At 46.7% G+C, this 25213-nt stretch overlaps 1 protein-coding gene across 4 annotated transcripts in view; it reads left to right on the forward strand.

The window, feature by feature from the left end:
* The window catches only part of SLC37A3 (solute carrier family 37 member 3), a 103464-nt gene that overhangs the window by 47443 nt on the left and 30808 nt on the right, over positions 1 to 25213 (forward strand). For 2 of the 4 annotated variants that reach the window (XM_047762964.1, XM_047762965.1), the window contains exons 14-18: positions 1593 to 1658; positions 9597 to 9703; positions 15986 to 16079; positions 17679 to 17785; positions 17865 to 17901. In XM_047762964.1, coding sequence (XP_047618920.1) covers positions 1593 to 1658; positions 9597 to 9703; positions 15986 to 16079; positions 17679 to 17693 — 282 coding nt within the window. In that variant the 3' untranslated portion in view covers positions 17694 to 17785; positions 17865 to 17901. Of the gene's footprint in view, positions 1 to 1592; positions 1659 to 4089; positions 5951 to 9596; positions 9704 to 15985; positions 16080 to 17678; positions 17786 to 17864; positions 17902 to 25213 lie in introns of those variants that run through there. The other 2 variants (XM_047762966.1, XM_047762967.1) reach the window with 2 other exon arrangements.

Here is a 25213-nt window from a genome sequence, read left to right on the forward strand (position 1 = left end):
ATCTGGCGTTGCTGTGAGCTGTGGTGTAGGCCAGCAGCAATAGCTCCGATTCCATCCCTAGCCGGGGACCCTCCATATGCTGTGGGTGCCGCCCTAAAAAGCAAAAAATAAAAATAAAGAAATAAAACCTTTATAAGAAGACATAGGCACAAATCCTCATGACGGATTATACCAGTGGTCAGTGAACACTTGAAAAGATGCTCATTCTCCTTGGTCTGTTAGGGAAATGCAAATAAAAACATGAGCTGTCATCACTTCACACCCAATTAGGATGGCTATAATTAAAATAAAAGTAACAAGTATTGGTGAGGATGTGGGAAAATTCCCACACAGTGCTGGTGGGAATGCAAAATTACGCAGCTGTTACAGAAAACACTATGGTGGTTCCTCAAAAAGTTAAACATAGAATTACCATGTGCCCTCGCAGTTCTCCTCCTCCATGTGCTGCACACGAAGAATTGAAAACAAAGATTCAGGCATTGGTTTGTCCATGGTCATTGTAGCAGTATAATAGCTGAAAGGTGGTAATAACTCAAGTGTCCATCGATAGATGAATGGCTAAACAAAAAGTGGTATCTTGCAGTGGAGTATTATTCAGCCACAAAAAAAGGAATGGAATTCTGATCCATGTTGCAACCTTATGCTCAATGAAATAAGCCAGATGCAAAAGGACAAATATTGTGTGATTCCATTTAACGTGAACTTTAGGCAATTTGATAGAGACCACAAGCAGATAAGAGTTTGTCAGGGGCTGAGGAGAGGGGACCATGGAGAGTTCTTGCAGAGGTTTAATGGATAGAGAGTTTCTGTTTGAAAATTGGTAGTGGTGATAGTTGTGTAATATCGCGAATGTATTTGATGATGCTGAGTTACACACTGAAAGGTGGTTTAAATGGCAAGTTTTGTGTTATACGTATTTTACCGTAATTAAAAAAAAAGAAAATGGGGTAAAAGCTATTGGATACTTTTTGGTAATTGAAAATGAAGGAAAAGAGTTTGCTGTAGAGTGTCAAAGTCGAACAGTAATCCTATGCGCAAACAGCGTAATTGGAAAATGAATGGTATGCTTTATTTTTTTATTTTATTTTTTGCCCTTTTAGGGCTGCACCTGCAGCATATGGAAGTTCCCAGGCGAGGGGTTGAATCAGAGCTGTAGCTGCTGGCCTACACCACAGCTATAGCAACTTGGGATCCTTAATCCACTGAACGAGGCCAGGGATCAGACCTGCGTCTTCATGGAGCCACAGCGGGAACTCCGAGAGTACCTTTATTGGAAGAAGGAATGATTAAAATTGAAGTGGCTCAGGCTATTCATTTTCCTCTTAAAAGCAAAGTGAGTAAGAGTAAACCTTCTGGGCATATGCCTTTTGCTGTGCAGTGTTCGTATTTGGACTCCACCAGCTTACCAAACGAAGGTCGTCCACAAAGCTTGAATAGGAGCCTGTATTTGAAAAAGCTCCATAAGCTGCGAAACATACAAATCCTAACTCCCTTCTTCTTTTCTAGAAGAGCCCCGTTTAATCTACGCTTTAGCTACTTCATGTTATTAGTTTGTAAAGGGTTATGTTGTGATTTCTTTTTCTCCTTCTTAGTATTTAGTCTCTTTGATCCAGGACAACCTGGGATGGATGTGGGTGTTCTACTTCTTCATTCTTATGGTAAGTGTGTGCTTTTTTTTTTTTTAACCTAGTCATTTTAAAATTAAATTCGTTCAAAGCATTTACTTAAATCATCTATTTCTTTTTACATACAAAATAGTCCTTTTTTGTTGAGGACTAATTGACTTAAATTGCACATATTTACCGTGTAAAATTCGGCGAGGTTTAACCTATATGCATACACTTCTGGGAAACCTCGTCATGATCAGGACAGTAAACGGATCCCTCCCTCCCAAAAGTGTCCTCAGGGCACTGTTTCATCCTTGTCTCCCGCCTCCCTCTACCACACCACTGCTGCTCTGCAGCTAAATAAATGCTGATCCATTTTCTGTTGCTATAGTTGGTATTTTCTTGAGTTTAGTATAAATGGAATCGAACCCTACCTATTTTTACCTGTTTCTTTCCAGTCGGCGTAATTATTTTGAGATTCAAATAGATATATACCTGTTGTTGCACATATCAATAGATCATTTCTTTTTGTAGTTAAATCACTTCTTAAACCAGCAAAATTGCTGACTGTTTTTAAAGATTCTTTTGTGAAAAGTAAAATTTTGTCATTCTAAAAGGCACATTCTTGGAGTTCTCTTGTGGCAACAGCAGGTGAAGGATCTGGTGTTGTCACTGCAGTGGCTTGAGTCGCGGCTATGGCACAGGTTTGATTCCTGGCCTGGAAACTTCCGCACGTCGTGGGCACGGCCAAAAAAAAGAGATACATCTTTTTTTTTTTTTTTTTTAAAGGTAAAAAGACCTGTTAGTTTGTCCTTGGCTTGAGTCTAAAGAGTATTATCATTTATAATTTCAGAAAAAATGATAAGAAACTTAGATTCCCAACCATTAATCAGGGTACTATTCCAGGGCACACTCTGCTAGACATAATTTGTGCGAGTTCCTGTCATGGCTCAGCAGAAACAAATCTTAGCTAGCATACATGAGGACACAGGTCCGATCCCTGGCCTGGCTCAGTGGATTAAGGATCTGGCATTGCCTTGAGCTGTGGTGCAGGTTGCAGATGCATCTCAGATCCCGAGTTGCCATGGCTGTGGCGTAGGCCAGCAGCTATCCCTCTGATTCCACCTCTAGCCTTGGAACCTCCATATGTTGCGGGTTCGGCCCTAAAACGACCAAAAAAAAAAAAAGTGTGTGTGTGTGTGTATAAATATACGCCTAAAAATATATGTAAATACACACACACACACACATAAAATTTGGGAATTCTGAAGGAAATCACAGTGAACTCCAGGCCACATAGGGTTAAAAAAGAAGCATTGGTATAATTAACAAGATGTGCTGTATGAGATGTAAAACGAACCGTAAGTCTCTTGAGAAACTTTCTGTTGTGTCTTAGACGTTCTTGGCTGGAGCTCTGTACTTTCCGGGAAACAGCCGATACAGAATACGGCCTTGTGCTTTTAAACCATTGCTGTCTGTTGAATAAGCATCTGACATCCTCTTATCACATTATGGAGCCAGTGCTCAAGACAGATCTACTTGAGAGTCTGGTGAGGGCTTCGTCCTCCAGGAATGCATTCAGTATCCTGTGCCTAATTCTAGGGCATCCTAGTTGGAGGCAATCTCCATCCCTACCCCTACCCCTACCCCTACCCCTACCCTGAGTCCAGACGCTGTCCTTCAGCCTTGTCCAAGGAGCCTTGGGTTAGCTCAGCACCTAGAATTCCCTGGAGCTGACTTAGGGCTTATGGTCTCTGCAGTCACAAAGGATGCTTTCTTCTGCCTAACCGCCTTCTGGCTTCTAAAGCCTGGGCCCTCTAACTCTGTGTTCGGCTTCTGGCATCCATGCTACGTAGAGGAAGATGTCTCCTGAGGATCCTGCTGGTATGATCGTAGTGGAAATTGTAATAGAAAACTGAAATCTATCAGAAGAAACACTGTTTTTTGTTTTTTTTTTGGTCTTTTTGCCATTTCTTGGGCCGCTCCCATGGCATATGGAGGTTCTCAGGCTAGGGGTCGAATTGGAGCTGTAGCTGCCAGCCTACGCCAGAGCCACAGCAATGCAGGATCCGAGCCGCGTCTGTGACCTACACCACAGCTCACGGCAACGCTGGATCCTTAACCCACTGAGCAAGGGCAGGGACCGAACCCGCTCCCTCATGGTTCCTAGTCGGATTCGTTAACCACTGCGCCACGACGGGAACTCCAGAAACACTGTTTTAAATCCAAGTTCCTATCCGTTTTCTGCTCTGCCTCTGGCGAATTATTTGTGTACCTTAGTTCTTTGTTAGAGACTGTAAAGTATTTTGTAATAATAACTAATTTTCACAATCATTGTCTAATTCATTAAAGACTGAGTTATCCTTATACAACGTCAAAATGGATGTTAATTGTCCAAATGCATTATTCTGTTCAAAACATGATGCTCTAACAGAATTAATTAAATTGTCACTGCATAGTTAATCCTTCTTTCTCTTCACAGACAAGTTGTACAATTCTATTTATTTCACCATTAATAGTGAGGGAAATATGCTCTCTCATGCGAAGACGACCAGCTCGCTTATTGAGAGAGTGACCGGTGCCCACAAAAGAACGAGAATAGTAGGAAACACATCCGAAACTATTATTTCTTTTCATTCACCCTCTTTTGGGGTTGTCTTAAGAGCTCCAACATAACCTCAGATTGTCAAGCCTCTTTCAACAGTATCAGCCCCCTGAGATGCTAACCAGCAGGAAGGCTGGGCTGTTTTTCTACACTACAGGAACTATTGATAATGATTTGTGGTGGTGTTTCATGAACGTACTGAATGGCCTATGAAATGAATCTGCCAGGTCTTTGTTGGCCTGTGGAGGTTTATCCCTTTAACCTTAAATGCTGTGCTGGACCTGGATCCTTGTTCTCCAGCCTGGAGAGCTGAGGGACCACGAGGCAGTCTTGCACAGTTTATATCAAGGACGTGCTCCGTGATTAGAGAGCATCATTGCATTTTGCTTCGGTAATGAGTTTGCAGAGCGTGGCTCATCTTTGAAGCATCAGATCCTGATCAAATAGTGCAGCTGGATCCAGCATAAGCCTGCCTTGGACAGAGACTCCCTCTGTGAACTGCAGTGGGAAAAATCACACTACATGTGGATTGGCCCAGTCCCTCTGTATCTGTTCTGAAGCCATTCAGCTCCAGAAACAGAAATATCTTGACACGATTGTCAACTTGTTCTCCTCCGCCTTCGTTGAGAATTATCTTGGACGCCTGCAAGTATTTAGTCTTCCTTTCAAGGACCATAAGGTGCATCACTGGGAACATGCCAGTGCAGAATTGACCACCCAAGTACTCACCTCCCATTTGTTCTCGGGGAACTTCAGGAGCCAGTGCTTGGACAGCGCCTCGGCTTAGCCCTGTTTTCAGAGGATCGGTCTCTGTCCCAACCGGGTTCCTTGAGTTACTTCAGCAGAAGAGTAGGAGTAGAGAAAAAGGAAAGACCTTTTGGCCCTTCAGGCATTAAGGATGCGGTACCACATCCCACAAATGGATTGCTAGGGCTAGAGGGTATCTAGGTGTCTGTTCTTTAGAAGTTTGTGGAATGTATGTCTTCAAGGCTGTGAATTCTGTACTAATTATTTTAAGGTCATTCTGTAAATATATGTTAAATTATATAAGTGAACAGGCGAAAAATGTGCAATCCTGAGGACTGCCTAATTTGCAAAGGGTTCAGGAATATTTTTCAACCTCTTGGTTTATACCCTGAAACACGGTGTGTTTATGAACTCATTACTGAATCAAGCAGATTTCCAATCAGTTGATTACAGACAAAAAGGGAAAATATGAAACACAGAAAAGGAAAATAAACTGACTTTTATAATACATGCCTGTCCATCTGGTTATTTTATGTATACCCTGAGCTCCGCGTTGTGGAACATGATTCACGTCTTATGGTTTCCCGCTACTGAGCGTCGCCCGGTGACCCTTCACTGACCCTGCGGTGTCACCAGATTTTGCAGATCTTCCCCTCCAGGTGCTGAGAGGGCCCCTTTTCTGTGACATTCTGTGAAGGCCTTCCTTTCCCCTTGTGGAAGATGGTGCTAAGTTTGGATGAGTTGCCCTCTTGTAATTTAAGAATCATCAAAACGAATCGCATTTTAATGACTGAGCCTATTGCTGACATTTGGCTGAGAGAGTTTCCGTCCCCACCATGTCATCAGTACGGTCACATCTTCATATCCTGACTCCAGCTATTGTTTTCTTGTCCAGTTTAAACTTAGCTGGGCAGAGTATTCCTCTGACCTCTCTGTAGCCCCCATGCTGGACCTGAAATGAAATTGTAAATAAAATACATTTCCTATTGTCCTGGTTCTGACTGTCTCCTTGCAAATTAGCTTTAAAGAACTCCTAAGGCTTGGCGTTCCTGTCGTGTGGCTCAGTGATTAGTGGACCCGACGAGCATCCATGAGGATACAGCGTTGATCCTTAGCCTTGCTCAGTGGGTTAAGGATCTGGCATTGCTGTGAGCTGTTGTGCAGGTCACAGACTGCGCTCAAATCTGGCATTGCTGGGACTGTGGTGTAGACTGGCAGCTGCAGCTCTGATTCAACCCCTAGCCTGGGAACCTTCACATGCCGCGGGTGGGCCCTAAAAAGGCCAAAAAAAACTCCAAACTCCTAAGGGTTAACTTCATTTCTTAATCTTGTCTCGAAGAAAAGGCCTTGGTGAAGGCTAATGTGGAAAAGCGCTCCTCCGGCAGCTCCATCTGATCCTTGCTGGGCTGGAATACAGAGCTCCAGCCTGCCTTTTCTCACCACTCATGTTTTCTGTCCTCCTTCCATATAGTTTCTTAGGGAAGGGTCACTCTCTACTCCTGCTTGCTCTATTCTTTTTTTTTTTTTTTTTTGGCTTTTTGGGGCCACACTCAAGGCATACGGAGGTTCTCAGGCTAGGGGTCGAATCGGAACTGCAGCCACCGGCCTACACCACAGCCACAGCAAGTCAGATCTGCGTTTGTGACCTACACCACAGCTCATGGCAATGCCAGATCCTTAACCCACTGAGCGAGGCCAGGGATCGAACCTACAACCTCCTGGTTCCTAGTTGGATTCATTTCCATTGCAAGCGGAACTCCTTGCTTGCTCTATTCTGTGCTGCTTCCTGGGGGCCCACAGTCAGCCGTCACACAAGAGATGTCTGAGGGCCCCCTCTGTGCATCTTGACATTCACTGGGGTGGAGGATATAGGACATTTTCACCCCCTCCTTCTGACGTGGGTCCTATTTTTCTTTTCACAACCAAATCTTGGACGTGCTACTAACCTCCTCCTCAGCTAGGACTCCAACTGCCTATCTGTTCATCCTGGTTGATGCTTTTGATGTTCTGATATCATAATTCTAGCACCTCCCTTTGCTCGCCAGGTGACTCGTTTGGCTGGCTTAACTTCTGACCTGTTTTGCATCACTCTACGGAACCTGCAGTTGAAGGTGGTCATAGAAATTAGAGATCTTTTCTTCTCATTCCTTATCCCCCTCCCCCAGCCCCCCACTCCCCGGGCAGGCCCAAAGAATGCAGAAGTTCCTGGGCCAGGGACTGAGCCCATGCTATAGCAGTGACAACACCGCATCCTTAATCTTCTAGGCCACCAGGGAACTCCTCATCTTTTTTTTCTTCCTTTTTAGGGCCGCTTCTGCAGCATATGGAAGTTCCCAGGCGAGGGGTCAAATTGGAGCTACAGCTGAGGCCTACACCACAACCACGGCAACGCCAAATCCAGGCCTCCATCTGAGACCTACACCACAGCTCACTGCAACGCCAGACCCTTCACCCACTGAGCGAGGCCAGGGATTGAACCCACATTCTCATGGATACTAGTCAGGTTCTTAACCTGCTGAACCACAACGGGAACTCCCCTCATTTTTTCTTAATCCTACTCTTATCTTTGATGCCAAATGTCAGCTTCTGTGACATTTAAATGTCTCGAATCTTCTTACCTCCTCTCTTTTACTGGGTTCTCCTTTTTGCTCACCCTTTCTTAGTTTCCTTTCTACAATAGGTGTCACCAGCCTTCCCAGATGAGCTGTTCTTATAATCTAACAATAGCTCTATTAGGTACTAAAGAGAGCTGTGGTATCAGTTTATATAATACTGTCTGGTGTTTAGTTAACAGCAGCCTCAAGGGAAACGAGATCAACTTACATAACCTCAACTCCCATCCCTTCCCCACACAGACTCCTGTGCCGATTAGCCTACATGTGTGATTTTCAAGTTTTCTTTTCTATTTTTTTAAGGGCATGTGGAGGTTCCCAGGCTAGGGGTCGAATCGGAGCTAGAACCACCAGCCTACACCACAGCCACAGCCACGCGGGATCTGAGCCGCATCTGCAACCTACACCACAGCTCATGGCAACGCCGGATCCTTAACCTACTGAGCGAGGCCAGGGATCGAACCTGCGTCTACATGGATACTCGTCACATTCGTTTCCACTGAACCATGATGGGAACGTCTCAAGTTTTCCAAGTCAAAAACCTTTTTGAGAACCTGAAAGCTATTTATCCTCTCCCTAGATCAAAATGTACATGAGAACAAACTTTCAAGATTAACTACAGGGTATTCAGAGGCCCAAACTTGAAGCCCGTCCTTTGGGCCACAAAGTTAGAAACCTTGGTTGAGAGACTTAAGTGCCCCTGATTGGCTTGAGATTTCCTACAATCCAGCTTCAGTCGAGTTTCTTTCTGTCTTTCTGTCTGTCTGTCTGTCTGTCTGTCTGTCTTTCTTTCTTTCTTTCTTTCTTTCTTTCTTTCTTTCTTTCTTTCTTTCTTTCTTTCTGTCTTTCTTTCTGTCTTTCTTTCTGTCTTTCTTTCTGTCTTTCTTTCTGTCTTTCTGTCTTTTTCTGTCTTTCTGTCTGTCTTTCTCTGTCTTTCTTTCTTTTTCCGTCTGTCTTTCATCATTTTAGGGCCAAGCCTGAGGCATATGGAGGTTCCTAGGCCAGGGTTTGGAGCTGTAGCCGGAGGCCTATGCCACAGCCATGGCAATATGGGATCTGAGTGTGGGATCTGAACCTATACCAACCTACACTAATGCTGGATCCCTAACTCACAGAGCAAGGCCAGGGATTGAACCCACGTCCTCATGGATACTAGTCAGATTCGTTAACTGCTGAGCCATGATGGGAATGTTCAGTCTGTTTCTTTACTGGATCTTCCACTGTCTCTCTACACAGACCTTCTTCAAAATCAGACTGGTCAGCTGATGACTTGCTACAAACAGCCAGGGGCAGTCATATCTTTTTGTCTTCTTTTTTTTTTGGAAGAATCAGGATTTTTTTTTTTTTTTTTGGTCTTTTTGCTATTTCTTGGGCCGCTCCCGCGGCATATGGAGGTTCCCAGGCTAGGGGTCGAATTGGAGCTGTAGTCTCCGGCCTACATCAGAGCCACAGCAACATGGGATCCGAGCCGCGTCTGCAACCTACACCACAGCTCATGGCAACGCCGGATCGTTAACCCACTGAGCAAGGCCAGGGATAGAACCCTCAACCTCACGGTTCCTCGTCGGATTCGTTAACCACTGTGCCACGACGGGCACTCCAGGATTTTTGTTTGTTTTTTAAATTAAAAAAAAAAAAAGCCTAATTGAGGAGTTCCCATTGTGGCGCAGCAGAAACAAATCCGACTAGGAACCATGAAGTTGTGGGTTCTATCCCTGGCCTTGCTCAGTGGGTTAAGGATCTGGCATTGCCGTGAGCTGTGGTGTAGGTCACAGACGTGGCTTGGATTTGACGTTGCTGTGGCTCTGATATAGGCCGGTGGCTACAGCTCTGATTCAACTCCTAGCCTCCAAACCTCCATATGCCGCAGGTGCGGCCCTAAAAAGACAAAACACAAAAAAAGAAAATGTTTAATTGAGATAAAATACACATAACATAAAATGTACCATCTAACCATTTTAAGTGTATGATTACATAGTGTTAAGTATTTCTTTTTTCTTTGTTTTTTTGGCCTCACCTGTGCAGGCCTGTGGAAGTTCCCTGGTCGAACCCGTGCCTCAGCATAGACCTGAGCCGATGCAGAGACAACACTGGATCCCTAACCCACTGCACCACAGCGGGAACTCCAGAATGTTAAGTATATTCATGTTGTAGAGCTTATCTTCCTGTCTTCCTGTGTTGATTCACACTTCTTGTCTGCAATACCCTTTTTAACTCTCTGCTTTCCGAATCTTAATTTTCCTTCAAGGCTTGGCCAAGCACCATCTAGTTCAGGAAACCATTTCCCAGCCAGCCTCACTAGCCCTCCACTGTCTCATCTTTTTTATTTATGTATTTATTTTTTGTACCAATAGTAATATTATTTGTTTGGTGCTTAGCTGCCTCTGTCTTACCTGTTTTTTTTTTTTTTTTCCTCCTTCTTCTTAGGGCTCTTTCTGTGGCATATGGAGGTTCCCAGGCTAGGGGTCAAAGCAGAGCTGTAGTTGCCAGCCTACACCACAGCCACAGCAGTGCAGGATCTGAGCCACATCTGTGACCTACATCACAGCTCACGGCAACGCTGGATCCTTAACTCACTGACGAGACTGCGGATTGAACCCATATTCTCATGGATACTAGTTGGGTTCTTAAGCCAGTGAGCCACAGCAGGAACTCCCACTACCCTCTTTTTTTTTTTTTTGCCATTTCTTGGGCCGCTCCTGCGGCATATGGAGGTTCCCAGGCTAGGGGTCGAATCGGAGCTGTGGCCGCCAGCCTACGCCAGAGCCACAGCAACGTAGGATCCGAGCCGCGTCTGCAACCTACACCACAGCTCACGGCAACGCCGGATCGTTAACCCACTGAGCAAGGGCAGGGACCGAACCCGCAACCCCATGGTTCCTAGTCGGATTCGTTAACCACTGTGCCACGACGGGAACTCCCCCACTACCCTCTTTCATCCCCATCGCATGTGAGGGGTCAGAGGACCCATGGCTCTGGTTCTCACATTTGAGAACTGAGGCTCAGACGCTCAGTAGGTTGTCCAGGGTCGCCGATCAAGTAAAGGACAGCAGGGTTAAATCAAAACCCGGGTCTTCTGACTGTGTTTGCTTTCGTCATGCCACGCCTCTTCTCATTGGACTTCAGTCTTATCCTAGGCTTCCTTCCAAGGTAGAAGTTGTACAAGCGCCCCCATCTTCTGAGCATCAGAGTCCTGCGGGTGAGCAAGCCCCAGGTGCTGCAAAGCTCTGTCTTAAAAGCGCCTCCAGCCTTGCACCTGCCGCTGGACCGAGCCCCCCTCGGAGCCCCTCGGAGCCCACTCTGCAGGCCCACTGCTCCAGGTTTGCCTCTTCAAAGAACACCTCTTCCCTCCATCCCGGTGCTTCTGTCCGAGGCTCGGGAGGATCTGCCCCCTGATGGCTCTTGCACTGGGACGTTGTCCCTCCTCCGGGCCCTGAGGGTCAGTGGAGGTGATGGTGTCACGTGCCAGCCTGAGCCAGCTCTGCGCCTTTCCTCTTGACCAATATCCCTGCTCTCAGCCTTCTTTCTAATGAAGGTTTAATCAACTTTGAGTGACCGTCTTGCATCTAAAATGCCACTAGTCAGATTTTTATTGCCTGTTCTTGCCCTCTGGTTAAAGAAATCGCTTATTTTTCCTTTTTGCCCTTTCAGAAATGACATCACAAGTAGCAAAATCAGACTTCCTGTCCTGACTCATACATGAGGATGCAGGTTCGATCCCTGGCCTTGCTCAGTGGGTTAAGGATCTGGCATTGCTGTGAGCTGTGGTGTAGGTCACAGACGCAGCTCAGATCCCGCATTGCTGTGGCTGTGGCATAGGCCAGTGGCTACAGCTCCGATTTGACCCCTAGCTTGGGAACCTCCATATGCTGCCAGTGCAGCCCTAAAAAGCAAAAAAACATAAAGTAACAAAATCATTTGAAACCGTGTTAAATCCCCTTTATTGCAAGGAAGTCGCCATAACTTCATCCTCAGTGAAATACTGATAAAAAGGCCTGTTGGCTGGGAATGTTGCTGTGGGTTGTAATGGGATCATTATATTTAGGTAAAGCCTTTCATCTCAGAACTTCAAAGGCCCTCACCTTGCTTAATAGTTATTCCCATGCCCTGAAGAGTGACATCAGAACACCGCAGTCCTAGACTGTGTGTGTATGTGTGCATTTACTTATTTATTTAGCATTTTGTTTGTTTTCCTAGGATTACCATTGAAAGTTTCAGGAACCTAACTATGGCCGTCGATTTCCATTGAAACATAGGAATAACATACATAACTTGCCTTTGCGGCAGGGAATGACGAGGTGAAGGGGCTTATAAAATAGAGATGGTTCTGGAGCCAGGAGGGTGGGTCTGGGAGAAGCAGGAGCAGCGAGGGACTAAAGCAGAGGCAGCACAGAGACCCTTTCCCAGATGCCCCTATGGTCCTGAGGTAGGTTTCATCCTTGTTTGCAAGACCAAGGGGTTCTCGTAAAGGTGATTCTGTGAACAGGCCTCTGGAGGGAAGATAAGCTGTTTAACAAAACATTTTTTTTTTTCTTTCTTTTTAGGGCTGCACCCATCACATATGGAGGTTCCCAGGCTAGGGGTCAAATCAGAGCTACAGCTGCCGGCCTACACCACAGCCACAGCATCTGGGGATCCAAGCCACATCTATGACCTATCCTGCAGCTCGTGGCCGGATCCTTTAATCCATTGAGTGGGCTCAGGGATCAAACCCAGATCTTCATGGATACTAGTCGGGTTCTGAACCCGCTGAGCCACAGCAGACACTCCCGTTTAAGAGAAAGTTTGAAATTCACAACAAGCCTGTGTCCCGCCTGGTTGTAAGTTCCCTAAGAGAGACCAAAGCCCCCACTCCTGGTCTCTGCAGTCCCTCCGAGGCTGTCAGAGCAGTCCCTGGATAAAGGGGTGGGTCGCTCAAGAGACGAGCCTTTCAGACGAAAGACTAGCGAGAGTGGCCTGGTGCTGTCCCCTGTGAGACTGTGAGCAGTCTCACATCCGGCTGCTCTTTGGCTTTGGCGCAGCAGCTCATTGAGTGCTGCAGGATCTATCTTATAAGGCGATTTTAATTTTTATTTATTTATTTATTTATTTATTTATTTATTTATTTTGTCATTTTAGGACTGCCCCCGTGGTGCATGGAGGTTCCCAGGCTAGGGTTTGAATCGGAGCTGCAGCTGCCGGCCTGCACCACCACAGCCACAGCAACGCCAGATCAGAGCAACGTCTGTCACCTACACCCCAGCTCATGGCAACGCTGGATCCTTAACCCACTGAGCTAGGTCAGGGCTTGAACCTGCATCTTCATGGATGCTAGTCAGATTCGTTTCTGCTGAGCCGCAATGGGAGCTCCTAAGGCAATTTTTATATCGTTTATGTTTTCCTCCTCCTCCCCCCAACCCCCTCGCCCCCCTCAAAGAAACAAGTTCTTTCCTGTGGGGCCCCTTTCATCATCCTAGCTGCTCAGAGCGCCTGACTCAGCAGGGGGAGACAAAGTTCCAGGGACCCTGCCTGCTGCACTTGTCAGCCGCAGCGACTTCCACATCAGCTGTGGTTCGTTGTTCCTTTAGATCCGTTGGTCTTGAAACCTCCTGGCCAGTTTTTCCCTTGGAAGTTCTCGTCCTCCTCCCTCCCCGCTGCCCAGCTGCTGTCACCACTGGTGATGGCCCCACCTGTTTTACTGAGAGATGACGATTATCTGGAGTTTGTCCACTGGGCCGTTCTCTGCTTTGCATGGGAATCGATGCCTTCACTTCACTCTAAATTCCACTCCTTTTGGGAGTTCCTGTCGTGGCGCAGTGGAAATGAATCCGACTAGGATCTGTGAGGTTTTGGGTTCGATCCCTGGTCTCGCTCACTGGGTTAAGGATCTGGCATTGCCGTGAGCTATGGCGTAGGCCAATGGCTACAGCTCTGATTAGACCCCTAGCCGGGGAACCTCCATACACCGTGGGTGCAGCCCTAAAAGGACAAAAAGACCAAAATAAATAAATTCCACTCCTTTAGCTTCTCTCCACCGTTTTGCCCCCTCTGGTCTTTCAGCTCTCTCTCCAGGCTTCTCGGTTTCGAGCCTCAGCCATCCCTTCTCCAGTGGATGGTAATCAAGTCTGCAAACGTATGGTCTACCCACGCACGCGCCCACGCATGCGCCCACGCCCGCACACCTGGCCGTGCTCTCCTGGCGAGGCTCTAAGTGTTACCAAATGTGTCCTCCTGGGTGACGAGCTTGCACTTGCTGCCACTGATCCTGAATCTTCCTTCCAGAGCAACACAGACAGCTGTTGTTGCTTGATGTATTTGCAGACAACATCCATCCTTCCCTTTCAGCTCTTTATGCTTCTTAAATTTTACTTTTATTTTTTATTTTTTTTAGCTTTTTAAATATTTTCAGCTTTTTATGCTTCTTATCTTAAATTTTTACTCTTATTTTTAACTTTTTTTGCCTTTTTTTTTTTTTTTTTTTTTTAGGGCCGCCCCTGTGACATGTTAAGGTTTCCAGGCTAGGGAATGAATCAGAGGTACAGCTGCCAGCCTACACCACAGCCACAGCAATGAAGGATCCGAGCCGTGTCTGTGACCTACACCACAGCTCATGGCAATGCCAGATTCTTAACCCATTGAGCGAGGCCAGGGATCGAACCCGCAACCTCATGGTTCCTAGTCGTGTTCGTTTCCGCTGCGCCCCAATAGGAACTCCTCTTATTCCCCCAGGCATTGGTTGCTTGCTTCCTTCCTTTCTTGCTTTTTAGGGCCCTATCCATAGCATATGGGAGTTCCCAGCTAGGGGTTGAATCAGAGCTGCAGCTGCCAGCCTATGCCACAGCCACAGCAATGCCATATCTGAGCCTTGTCTGTGACCTACACCACAGCTCACGGCAACGCTGGATCCTTAACCCACTGAGTGAGGCCAGGGATCGAACCCGTGTCCTCATGGATACTAGTCAGGCTCATTATCACTGAGCCATGATGGGAACTCCCAGCCATTGCTTTCTCATTAAAGCTGGCAGGCTCCATTCTTGACTTTTGATGCTGTTAACTGCTTTCTTACTCTTTGAATTCTACTTTTCTCTCCATTCTGACGTCTCCTTTTCCTCCTAATCCTCAATTCTAAGAAAACTCTCTAGGCAGCATCTTCTGTGTTCCAGACACTCTGGTTCATACTCTATTTTTAGCTTTGTCATCTCCCATCTGTGAAGCTCTAGGAAGTCAGGACTGTTGTAAGATGCTCTTACCTAGAAGGAAAAAAAAGAAAGAAAGTCAGAACTACCTTCTCATCATTTTGAACAATCCTCTCATAAAGTCCTGGTAAGTGGGAGGTAGAACTTAGTGAAGGTTTCATTTCCTCTGTTCTAGTTCCATTACTTCTTTTTTTCTTTTTCATTTTTGGGCCACACCCATGGCATGTGAAAGTTACAGAGCCAGGGATTGAACCTGAGCCATAGCAATGACAACGCAGGATCCTTAACGCACTAAGCCACCAGGGAACTCCTCCAGTTCTGCTTTTACAAAGTTCATTTTTTCATATGTTTCTAAAACATCCCGATGTCTACTAAATTTTTCTCTCTAGCCCCAATTTGTTACTCATTTTCCAATCTTCAATTGCCTGGCAATCACCACGATGCCCTGCTGGCAGCCCAGCGGAATAGATTTCATTTTCTCACCAGTCCCTGCAAACCCACTTCCCACATAGCTTTCCTGGTGGTCTTTCTTTGATACACTGCTTGCAACATTTCTGAGTAACCTTAGGCATCAGCACACATTTTGATCCTTATTCATTAAGTGGTTCTTTCTGATTACTGGCCTGGGAGTCTCCACTGTGTCCTAATTCTCACATTTTGTGCTTTGTCTTTAACCGTCAGTGGCAACCTCATCCTCCCCAGACTCACAGCCTTAAAGATATTTATTTTTGTCTTTTTTTTTAGGCCCACACCCACTGCACATGGAAGTTCCCAGCTAGGGGTCGAATCCGAGCGGGCAGCTTCTGTCCTACGCCACAGCCACAGCCGCCACAGCCACCACAGCCACGTGGGATCCAAGCTGTGTCGGGGATCTGCACTACAGCTCACAGCAATGCCGGCTCCTTAACCCACTGAGTGAGGCCAGGGACTGAACCTGCGTCCTCATGGATACTCGTCAGGTTCATTACTACCAAGCCATGACGGGAACTCCCAAGGATGCTTCTTGACACGTCTTTTCCTCTCTCCTTTCTTCAGGCTCCAGGCTTCCCTGATTGCTTCTGTTCTTTCTCGCTTACTTTTCTCACTCATCTTTCACAATGTTTTCTAAGCCACTTTCCTCTCTCAAAAGGCCTTATTTTTGGCGTTCCCCCGTCTAGTCAGCCCTGCTCCAGCTTGCTCCATGCTCAGCTCTTAGAATAATCTCGTTACTCAGTATTTTTGTGTTATTCTCCTGCGCAGGTATCAAAAGGGTCTTGTTTCCTGCGTCAGTGTTGAGATCTTGTATGAATCGTCATCTCTAGCTAGAAAATCTGGGAGACCAGAGACCTTGAGGGTAAGTAGGAGTGACACCTCCCCTCCACAGATGTCTCGTTTGGGAAAGTTCTGAACATCTGAACATCGCGCTTCCTTTTTTTTTTTTTTTTTTTTTTTGCTGCACATGTGGCATATGGAAGTTCCCAGGCCAGGGATCGAACTTGCAACCTGCACCACAGCTGTGGCAACGCCAGATCATTAACCCACCACTCCACACGGGAACTTCCTGAATTAAAGTAAAAAACTAGGATCAATGAGGATTCGGGTTCGATCCCTGGCCTCGCTCAGTTGGTTAGGGATCTGGCATTGTCCTGAGCTGTGGTGTGGGTTGCAGACGTAGCTTGGATCCTGCATTGCTGTGGCTGTGGTGTAGGCCAGCGGCTACAGCTCTGATTTGACCCCTAGCCTGGGAACTTGCATATGCCTTAGGTGCGGCCCTAAAATGCAAAGTAAATAAATAAATACATAATTAAAAGCTTTATTGAGATATAATTTACACATATACAAGTCACCCATTTAAAATGTACAGTGGGAGTTCCCATTGTGGCCCAGCGGATTGAGACCTGACTAGTATCCATGAGGATGCAGGTTTGATCCCTGGCCTTGCTGAGTATGTTAAGGATCTGATGTCACAGACGTGCTTCGGCTCCGATCCTATACCGCTGTGGCTGTGGTGTAGGCCAGCAGCTGCAGCTCTGATTCAGCCCCTAGCCTGGGAACTTCCATATGCCACAGATGTGGCTCTAAAAAGAAAAAATGAAAAAAAAAACCTGTGCAGTGGATTTTAGGGATGTTCACAGAGCTCTGCCTCTATCACTAATTTTAGAACATTGTCGTCACCCCCCGCCCAGGAAGACCCAGCACCTCTCAGCAGCCACTCTGCATTCCTCGCCTCAGCTCCTGGCAACTAGCGATTTACATTCTGTGCCTATGGATTTGCCTGTTCTGGACATTTCATAGAGACGGGTTATTCAGTCTTTTGTGGTTGGCTTCGTGGCATAATGTTTTCAATGTGTTTGTCTACTTGGCGTCCATCTATCAGAAGGCCACCTATATTCATTGCATTCTCTTATTTTCTGTATTTTTTTTTTTTTCTTTTTAGGGCCACACCCTCAACATATGGAGGCTCCCAGGCCAGGCTAGGGGTCAAACTGGAGCTACAGCTGCCAGCCTACACCACAGCCACAGCAACACCAGATCCTTAACCCACCGAATGAGGCCAGGGATCGAACCGGTAACCTCATGGTTCCTAATCGGATTTGTTTCCGCTGCACCACGACGGGAACTCCTTATTTTCTGTATTCTTGATGCTCTGGCATTTGTGGCCTTGCTGACTGGGCAGAGCCCGCCTCTCCCAGGACTAGCCAGCTCTTTGAGATAGCCATAGGCTCGCCCTGCAGCCCACTTTTCATATGCCAACGACCCAGTCCAGGGTTCACGCCCCAAACCATCCATACCCTTTATCAAACTTTCACACGCCAAGCCAGTATTTCCCTGGCCCTAAGTTAACTGAGGGCCTGCTACCAGACCACTAAGGATGACCCTCCCCAAAGCCGGCCAGAATTACTCAGACTAAGCAATCCTAAACTGTTGACCCTGTCCCGCCTTGCCGTTCCAGCAGAAAACACAATAAAGGCTCTGGCTGCCCCAGATGCCTGCCTCCTGGCCCGAACTGGAGCTTCCCCCCGTGGCCCCGTGCACATGGTGTGCCCTCCTTTCAGGAACGTGAGTAATACTCAGCTTCTCTCAATGGCATTGCCCTCTCCTTGCCATGCACTCACCTCCATCAATTAAAATCCCACAGGTACAGCTGAGACAAAGGCTCCTGCGTGCTGTGGCAGGTATCAGTACTTCCTTTCTTTTTATGACTGAATTTTATGCCTATGCCACATTTTGTGCATTCATTCATCAGTTGATGGACATTTGGGCTCTTCCTACTCTTTGGCTGTTATGAATGTGCTGGTAGGTGCATTTTTGTCCTCGTTTTTGTATGGATATATATTTTCTGGTCTCTCGGGTATATACCTGGGCGTGGAATTGCTGGGTCATATGGTAACTTCATTTAACATATAGAACTGCCAAACTATTTTCTAAAGTGCCTGCACCATTTTATAGTCCTGACAGCAAACTGCAGCAGTTCTAATTTCTCCGTGTCCCCAGTGGCACTTGTTAATGTCTTTTAAAAATTCAGTTATCCCAGTAGATTTGAAGTGGTGTCTTATTGTGGTTTTGATTTGCAGTTCACTAATGACTAATCATATTGAGTTTCTTTTCTTGTGCGTATTGGCCATTTGTATATCTTCCTGGAGAAAAGTCTCCTTGGCCAATTAAAACTTGGGGTATTTGGGGGTTTTGTTTGTTTTTTATTGTTGTAAGAATTCTTTATATATTCTGGATACAAGTCCCTTATCAGTTACATGATTTAAAATATTTTTCGCCTATTCTGTGGATTGTTTTTTCACATTCTTGCTGGTATCCTTAGAAACACAAATGAAAAAAACATTTTGGGGGGCAGTTCCCATGTGTCTCAGTGGTAGCGAATCTGACTGGCATCCATGAGGACGCAGGTTTGATCCCTGGCCTTGTTCAGTGGGTTAAGGATCTGGTGTTGCCATGAGCTGTGGTGTAGGTGGCAGACTTGGCTTGGATCTGGCATTGCTGTGGCCGTGGTTTAGGCTGGCAGCTGTAGTTCCAATTTGACCCCTAGCCTGGGAACTTCCCTATGTTGCAGGTATGGCCCTAAGAAGACAAAAAAAAAAAAAAAAGGTTTTTTTTGGCCGCACTTTGGGAGCATATGGAAGCTCCCGGGCCAGGGATTGAACCTGCACCACAGTAGTGCCCCTGAGCCACAGCAGTGACAGTGCTGGATCCTTGACCACTAGGCCACCAGGGAACTCCAAAATTTTAAGAATTTTGATGAGGTCCAGTTTACCTATTTCTTCTTTTTTGCTTTTGATTTTGGTCTTGTATATAGCTGCCTTTGCCTAGTCCAAGGTCATGAAGATTTACTCCTAAGTTTTCTTCTAGGACTTTTATAATTGTATTTATTATTATTATTTCTTTTTTTTTGTTTTTTGACTGCCTCAAAGCATATAGAGTTCCCGGGCCAGGGATAAGATCTGAGCTGGATCCTTAGCCCACTGTGCTGGGATAGGGGTCGAACCTGCATCCCAGCACTCCAGAGATGCCACCGATCCCTTTGTGCCAGAGCAGGAACTCCAGAGTTTTATTATTTTAGCTTTCGCTGTATGATCCATTTTGAGTCAATTTCTGTATGTGGTATCTGCTAGAGTCCAAGTTCATTCTTGTGCATGTGGATATCTCTGGCTGCCGAATCATTTGTTGTAAAGACTCTTCTTTCCCCAGTGAACCATCTTGACACCCTCGTCAAAGATCAGTTGACTAAGCGTAAGAGTTCATTTCCGAATTCTTGATTCCGTTCCATTCGTCTCTGTTGTCTGTATGATCTGTGGGATCTGCATTGATCTCTCTGTCTATCCTTGTGCCAATACCACATATTCTTGATTATTATAGTTCTATAGTAAGGTGTTTGTTTATTTTTTCGTCTTTTTAGGGCTGCACCGTGGGCATATGGAGGTTCCCAGGCTAGGGGTTTAATCTGAGCTGCAGCTGCCTGCCTACACCACAGCTCACGGCAACGCCGGATCCTTAACCACTGAGCGGGGCCAGGGATCGAACCCGCAACCTCATGGTTCCTAGTCAGATTCGTTTCTGCTGCACCACGATGGCAACTCCTGTAGTAAGTTTTGAAATCAGAAAGTGTGAGTCCTCCAACTTTGTTTTTCTTTTGCATTATTGATTTGGTGATTCTGCATTTCCACATGAATTTTAGAATTAGTTTGTTAATTTTTTTTATTAATGATTTTTGTTTTTTCCATTATAGTTGGTTTAGTGTTCTGTCAATTTTATACTGGACAGCAAGGTGACCCAGTTATACATACATGGATACATTCTTTTTTCTTACATTATCACGTTCCATCATAAGTGACCAGACATAGTTCCCAGTGACTAGATATAGATCCCGGCAGGATCTCACTGAATTTGTCAATTTCTTTTAAAAAAAGGTAGCTAGGATTTTGAAAGGGATTGTGTTGACTCTGTAGGTCAGTTTGGAGAGTATTTCCACCTTCATAATGTTAAATCTTTCCATCCATGAATATGGAAGCCTTTCCATTTATGTAAGTCTTCCTTAGTTAGTTTTCAGTGATGTTTCATAGTTTTCGGTGTACAAGTCTTATATATATATATATATATTTGTCTTTTTGCCATTTCTTGGGCTGCTCCTACGGCATGTGGAGGTTCCCAGGCTAGGGGTCTAGTTGGAGCTGTAGCTGCCAGCCTACGCCAGAGCCACAGCAATGTGGGATCCAAGCCGCATCTGCAACCTACACCACAGCTCATGGCCACGCCGGATCCTTAACCCACTTAGCGAGGCCAGGGATCAAACACATGTCCTCGTGGATGCCAGTCACGTTCATTAACTGCTGAGCCATGACAGGAACTTCTGTTCCTAAATATTTTTGGTGCTATTATAGATGGAATTATTTGCTTGATTTCATTTCACATTGTTCATTGCTGGTGTATGGAAATATAATTGATTTTTTAAAAAATTCATTTTATTATTTTATTTTATTCTTGTCTTTTTGTCTTTTTAGGGCCATACCTACGGCATAGGGAGGTTCCCAGGCTAGGGGTCAGATCAGAGCTGCAGCTTCCAGCCTACACCACAGCCACAGCAATGCTGGTTCTGAGCTGCATAGCTGACCTACACCACAGCTCACAGCCACTCTGAAACCTTAATCCACTGAGTGAGACCAGGAATGAAACCCGAGTCCTCAAGGATACTAGTCAGGTTCATTAACCGCTAAGCCACAATGGGAACTCCAGGATATAACTGATTTTTGCATATTGATTGTATATCCTCCATCCTACCTAAACTTGTTTGCTACTCTAATTATCTTTTGTGAATTCTTTAGGATTTTTCATATACAAGATCTCATCTGGGAATGGAGATAGTTTTACTTTTTCCTTTCTCATCTTGGATGCCTTTTATTTCTTTCTCTTGCCTAATTTCCCTGGTTAGAACATCCGGTACAATGGTGCAGAGAAGCGGTGAGAGCGGCTATTCTCATCTTGCTTCTAATCGTAGGAGGAAAGCATCCAGTCTTTCACCACAAGTATGATGTTAGCTGTGGCTTTTTCACAGAGAGCCTCTGCCTTTTTGTCACCCTATGCCATCCTGTTTCTCTTTCTGTTCTCTGACTTGATAGTTTAATGGAAGGAATGGGAACCTCAGAATCAGACTTGGATTTGAATTGATTGTTTTATTAATTCTCCCCAGAAATGTTGAGTGCTAGACAGCAGTGTGTGAAAGCAAATCCCCGCCCCCAAACTACTGCTAATACAGTGAGAGGGACTGTCGTGTGGGTTACATTTTTGTATGCGGGGGTTGAATATTGCAGTGTGATGAGTGCTGTGAAGAGCTGTGTGTGGGGGGGATGCCCAGGGCAGTGAGGAGTACAGAAAATGGGCCCTCAGAAGGACCAGGACACCCTGAGGATATGATGGATATGATGCCTGCATTGCTCTTGAACAACAGTAGGAGGCAGTCTTGGAAGAGAGGGAATGTGTCGAGAGGTGGGAGGATGGCTGGATTCTGTGAACCACAGGAAGGTCTTCAGGGCCGGGGATGGAGTCTTGCAGGTGGGGCCTGAGGTGCTCCTATAATTAGCAGAACCGTGTCGTCAAGGGCCTTGCAAGCTTTTGCAGGCTTTGTGGGGACTGGATCTGTGTGTTCGACCAGTTGAGCGGTAGGGAAAGAGATGGACTGGTGACGGGAGAGACCATGAAGAGGGAGGCCTGGAGGCAGGAACTTAGTGCGTCAGAACTGAGGGTTGGACCAGAAGAATAGAGTCAAGGAAGATGAGCGGGGGTCATGAACCAGGTGTGTTGCAGTTGCCTGGGAGAGCTGGAGATGGATGTGGAACGAATGATCTCAGGTTTGTTTTTTTTTTTTTCCTTCTTCTTTTTTGGCTGCCCCATGGCATGTGGATTTCCCTGGCCAAGGGTCAGATCCAAGCCACACTTGTAACCTATGCCTCAGCTGCAGCAACTCCGGATCCTTGGATCCCTGGCCAGGGATCGAACCTGTGTCCCCGTGCTTCAGAGATGCTGCTGATCGCATTGCACCACAGTGGCAGCTCCTGATCTTGGGTTTCTCACGTGGCCTCCGGGTTGTTTGGTGGACAAACCTGAGTCAGTTTCCTCGTCTGTAAAATGGGGAAAATGCTTTACGGATAACAGTGTGCGCGAATCTCTGAGCAGAGCGTGGGGTGGGGACTCAATCCACACTCATCCTTTCTGCTCTGCCCCGTTTTGTTTCTGTTTCTTCCATCCTCTGAATGCAGGTCTTTGGTTGGTCCAACCTTCAGAATGCTCTCCTCAGAGTTCCTGTTGTGGCTCAGCGGTAACGAAACCCGTAGTAATCATGAGGACATAGGTTCGATCCCTGGCCTCGCTCAATGGGCTAAGGTTCCGGTGTTGCCATGAGCTATGGTGTCGGTTGCAGACACGTCTCAGATCCCTGGCTGCTGTGGCTGTGGTGTAGGGTGGCAGCTACAGCTCCGATTCAACCCCTGGCCTGGGACCTTCCATGTGCCATGGGTGCAGCCCTAAAAAAAAAAAAAATGCTCTCCTTTGCTGGGTCCCATGGTTCCCACTGTCACCCCCTGTGGCTGATCTCAGATCTCTCTCTCCACCCGACCTCTCCTGTAGTATTTGTGACCGTATTCTGGGCATCTCCACGGCCTCTCAACCTTCAGGAGGGGAGCCGTCTGCTAAATCTCTCCCTCCCCCATCTCCATAGGCTGTTTAATGCCAAGTCATTTCCTCCATCACTCTGGCTTAAAACCGTCTTCTGTGGTGGACAAAACTCTCCCATCTCTGGTGGTCCCCAGTTTTCCAGAGTCATTTTGACCTGTCCCTCTCTCTCTCTGTCACCTCCTCACATCCAGTACAAATGCCGGCTCTGTTTAGTCACCTCAGTGACGTTGTGCACACGTCTCCTTTCCTGTCCCCGCTGTCACCGCCCTCCTTCAGGTCATTACTCCCACCTAAACTGAAACACTGGTTCGCTGATGTCTCTCCTCCTTTTTTTGGGGGGGGTGGTTTGCTTTTTCTAGGGCTGCACCCTTGGCATATGGAGGTTCCCAGGCTAGGGGTCCAGTCGGAGCTACTGCTGCCAGCCTACGCCAGAGCCACAGCAATGGGGGATCCGAGCCGTGTCTGTGCCCTACACCACAGCTCACAGCAACACCGGCTCCTTAACCCACTGAGCAAGGTCAGGGATCGAACCTGCAACCTCATGGTTCCTAGTTGGGTTTGTTACCACTGAGCCGCAGTGGGAACTCCCATAAGTTTGTTTTCTATCTCTGTGAGTCTGTTTGTGTTTTGTAAATAAGTTCATGTGTATCATTTTTTTAAGACTCCACATATACGTGATAGCAGGTGATAGTTGTCTTTCTCTGACTGGCTGGCTTCACTTAGTATGATCGTCTCTAGGTCCCTCCGTGTTGCTGCAAGTGGCATCATTTCATTCCCTTTTCGTGACTCGTATTCCACCGTGTGTATGTACTGCATCTTCTTTATCCATTCCTCTGTTGCTGAAACATGGGTTGTTCCCATGTCTTGGCTGTTGTAAACAGTGCTGCCATGAACAGTGGGGTGCACGTATCATTTTGAATTAGGGTTTTCCTGTTTTCCAAATATATGCCCAGGAGTGGGATTGCTGGATCATATGATAGCTCTGTTTTTAGTTACTTTGCGCTTATGATTTAGGTATGGATCTTATCTTTCCTACTAGATTTAATCTCCTGGAAGCTGCCTTCCTCATCTCTGTAACTTCCCAGTGCTCTTCCTCATATAAGTACTTGGTGGTGGAATAAACTGCATTTCTCATCTTCCTAAAGCAGGAGCTTTGCTTTTCCAAATGTCCATCCTCCACGGTCTGTGGCACAGACAGTAGAGGCTCAAGGGCAGCTGACTTTCCCCTGTGGGAAGTTAATTCAGAGTAGTGTTACTGCAGTTAACTTCCGTCTTGTAAGTTAACACAGAGTAGTGTGAGGATATTACAAAGGCTCATTCGTCTTTAAATTCCTGGCAACTGGAGTTCCCACTGTGGCTCAGTGGGTTAAGAACCCGACATCATGTCCCCGAGGATGCAGGTTCGATCCCTGGCCTTGCTCAGTGGGTTAAGGATCCGGCATTGCCACGAGCTGCAGCGTAGGTCACAGATGTGGCTCAGATCCCGTGTGGCTGTGGCTGTGGTGTAGGCCGGCAGCTGCAGCTCCAAATCGACCCCTAGCCTGGGAACTTCCATATGCTGCAGGTGTGGCCCTAAAAAAGCCAAAAAGTAAAAATAAAAAAGTTACATACTTCTTGGGTATTTTCTGTCAAAATAAAGAGCCAGGTGATTCATTTGGGAAATTCCACGAGGTGTCCCGGGCCCTCCCCTGCCCCTCCCTAGAATGGCTCCTCAGCGAGGCTGCCTCAGAGGGGGCTCTCTGTCCTACTCTCTGTCAGTGATTTCCAGGAACTGAGAAGGGATGCAGGAAGAATAGAAAGCATTAGATAGTTTCTATCTTGGGCTATAAAAAACCAAAAACCCTCAGTTCCTACCGCCTTCGTCTCCTGGCAGCTCGACAGGGAAGGAGAGAATGTGTGAAGGTGCCAGGGTGCCAGCAAGAGCATCCGTGTCCTTGGCGGTGCTCAGAAGAGCATTCGGGCTCTCGGTGACTCACCACGCGCGCAGGCCTGCCCACCCGGGGCCAAGCACTGAGCACGGGGTGAGTCAGAACTCGGCGGCCTCCTCCGTGCCCTCCACCCCGCCATGTCCTCCCCCAGGCTTTCTGGGCTGGAGCAGGGCGGGGGGACCTGCCATCGATGCAGGAGGACAGGCAGCGAGGAGAGGGCGCCTGTTCTGGTCCGTTCCTTCCTCAAGGGTTTCCTGCCCTCATCTGCACGAAGTCCTGGGGAAATTGGGAGCCGACAAGGAAGATCTGGAAGACCGGGTAGTTTTGGGGGCCTGTCTAAAACTGGAGCCACTTGCAAGTGGGCTGAGGATCCGGCATTGTC

This window comes from Phacochoerus africanus, chromosome 16 (assembly GCF_016906955.1).
Source record: "Phacochoerus africanus isolate WHEZ1 chromosome 16, ROS_Pafr_v1, whole genome shotgun sequence".
NCBI lineage: Eukaryota > Metazoa > Chordata > Mammalia > Artiodactyla > Suidae > Phacochoerus > Phacochoerus africanus.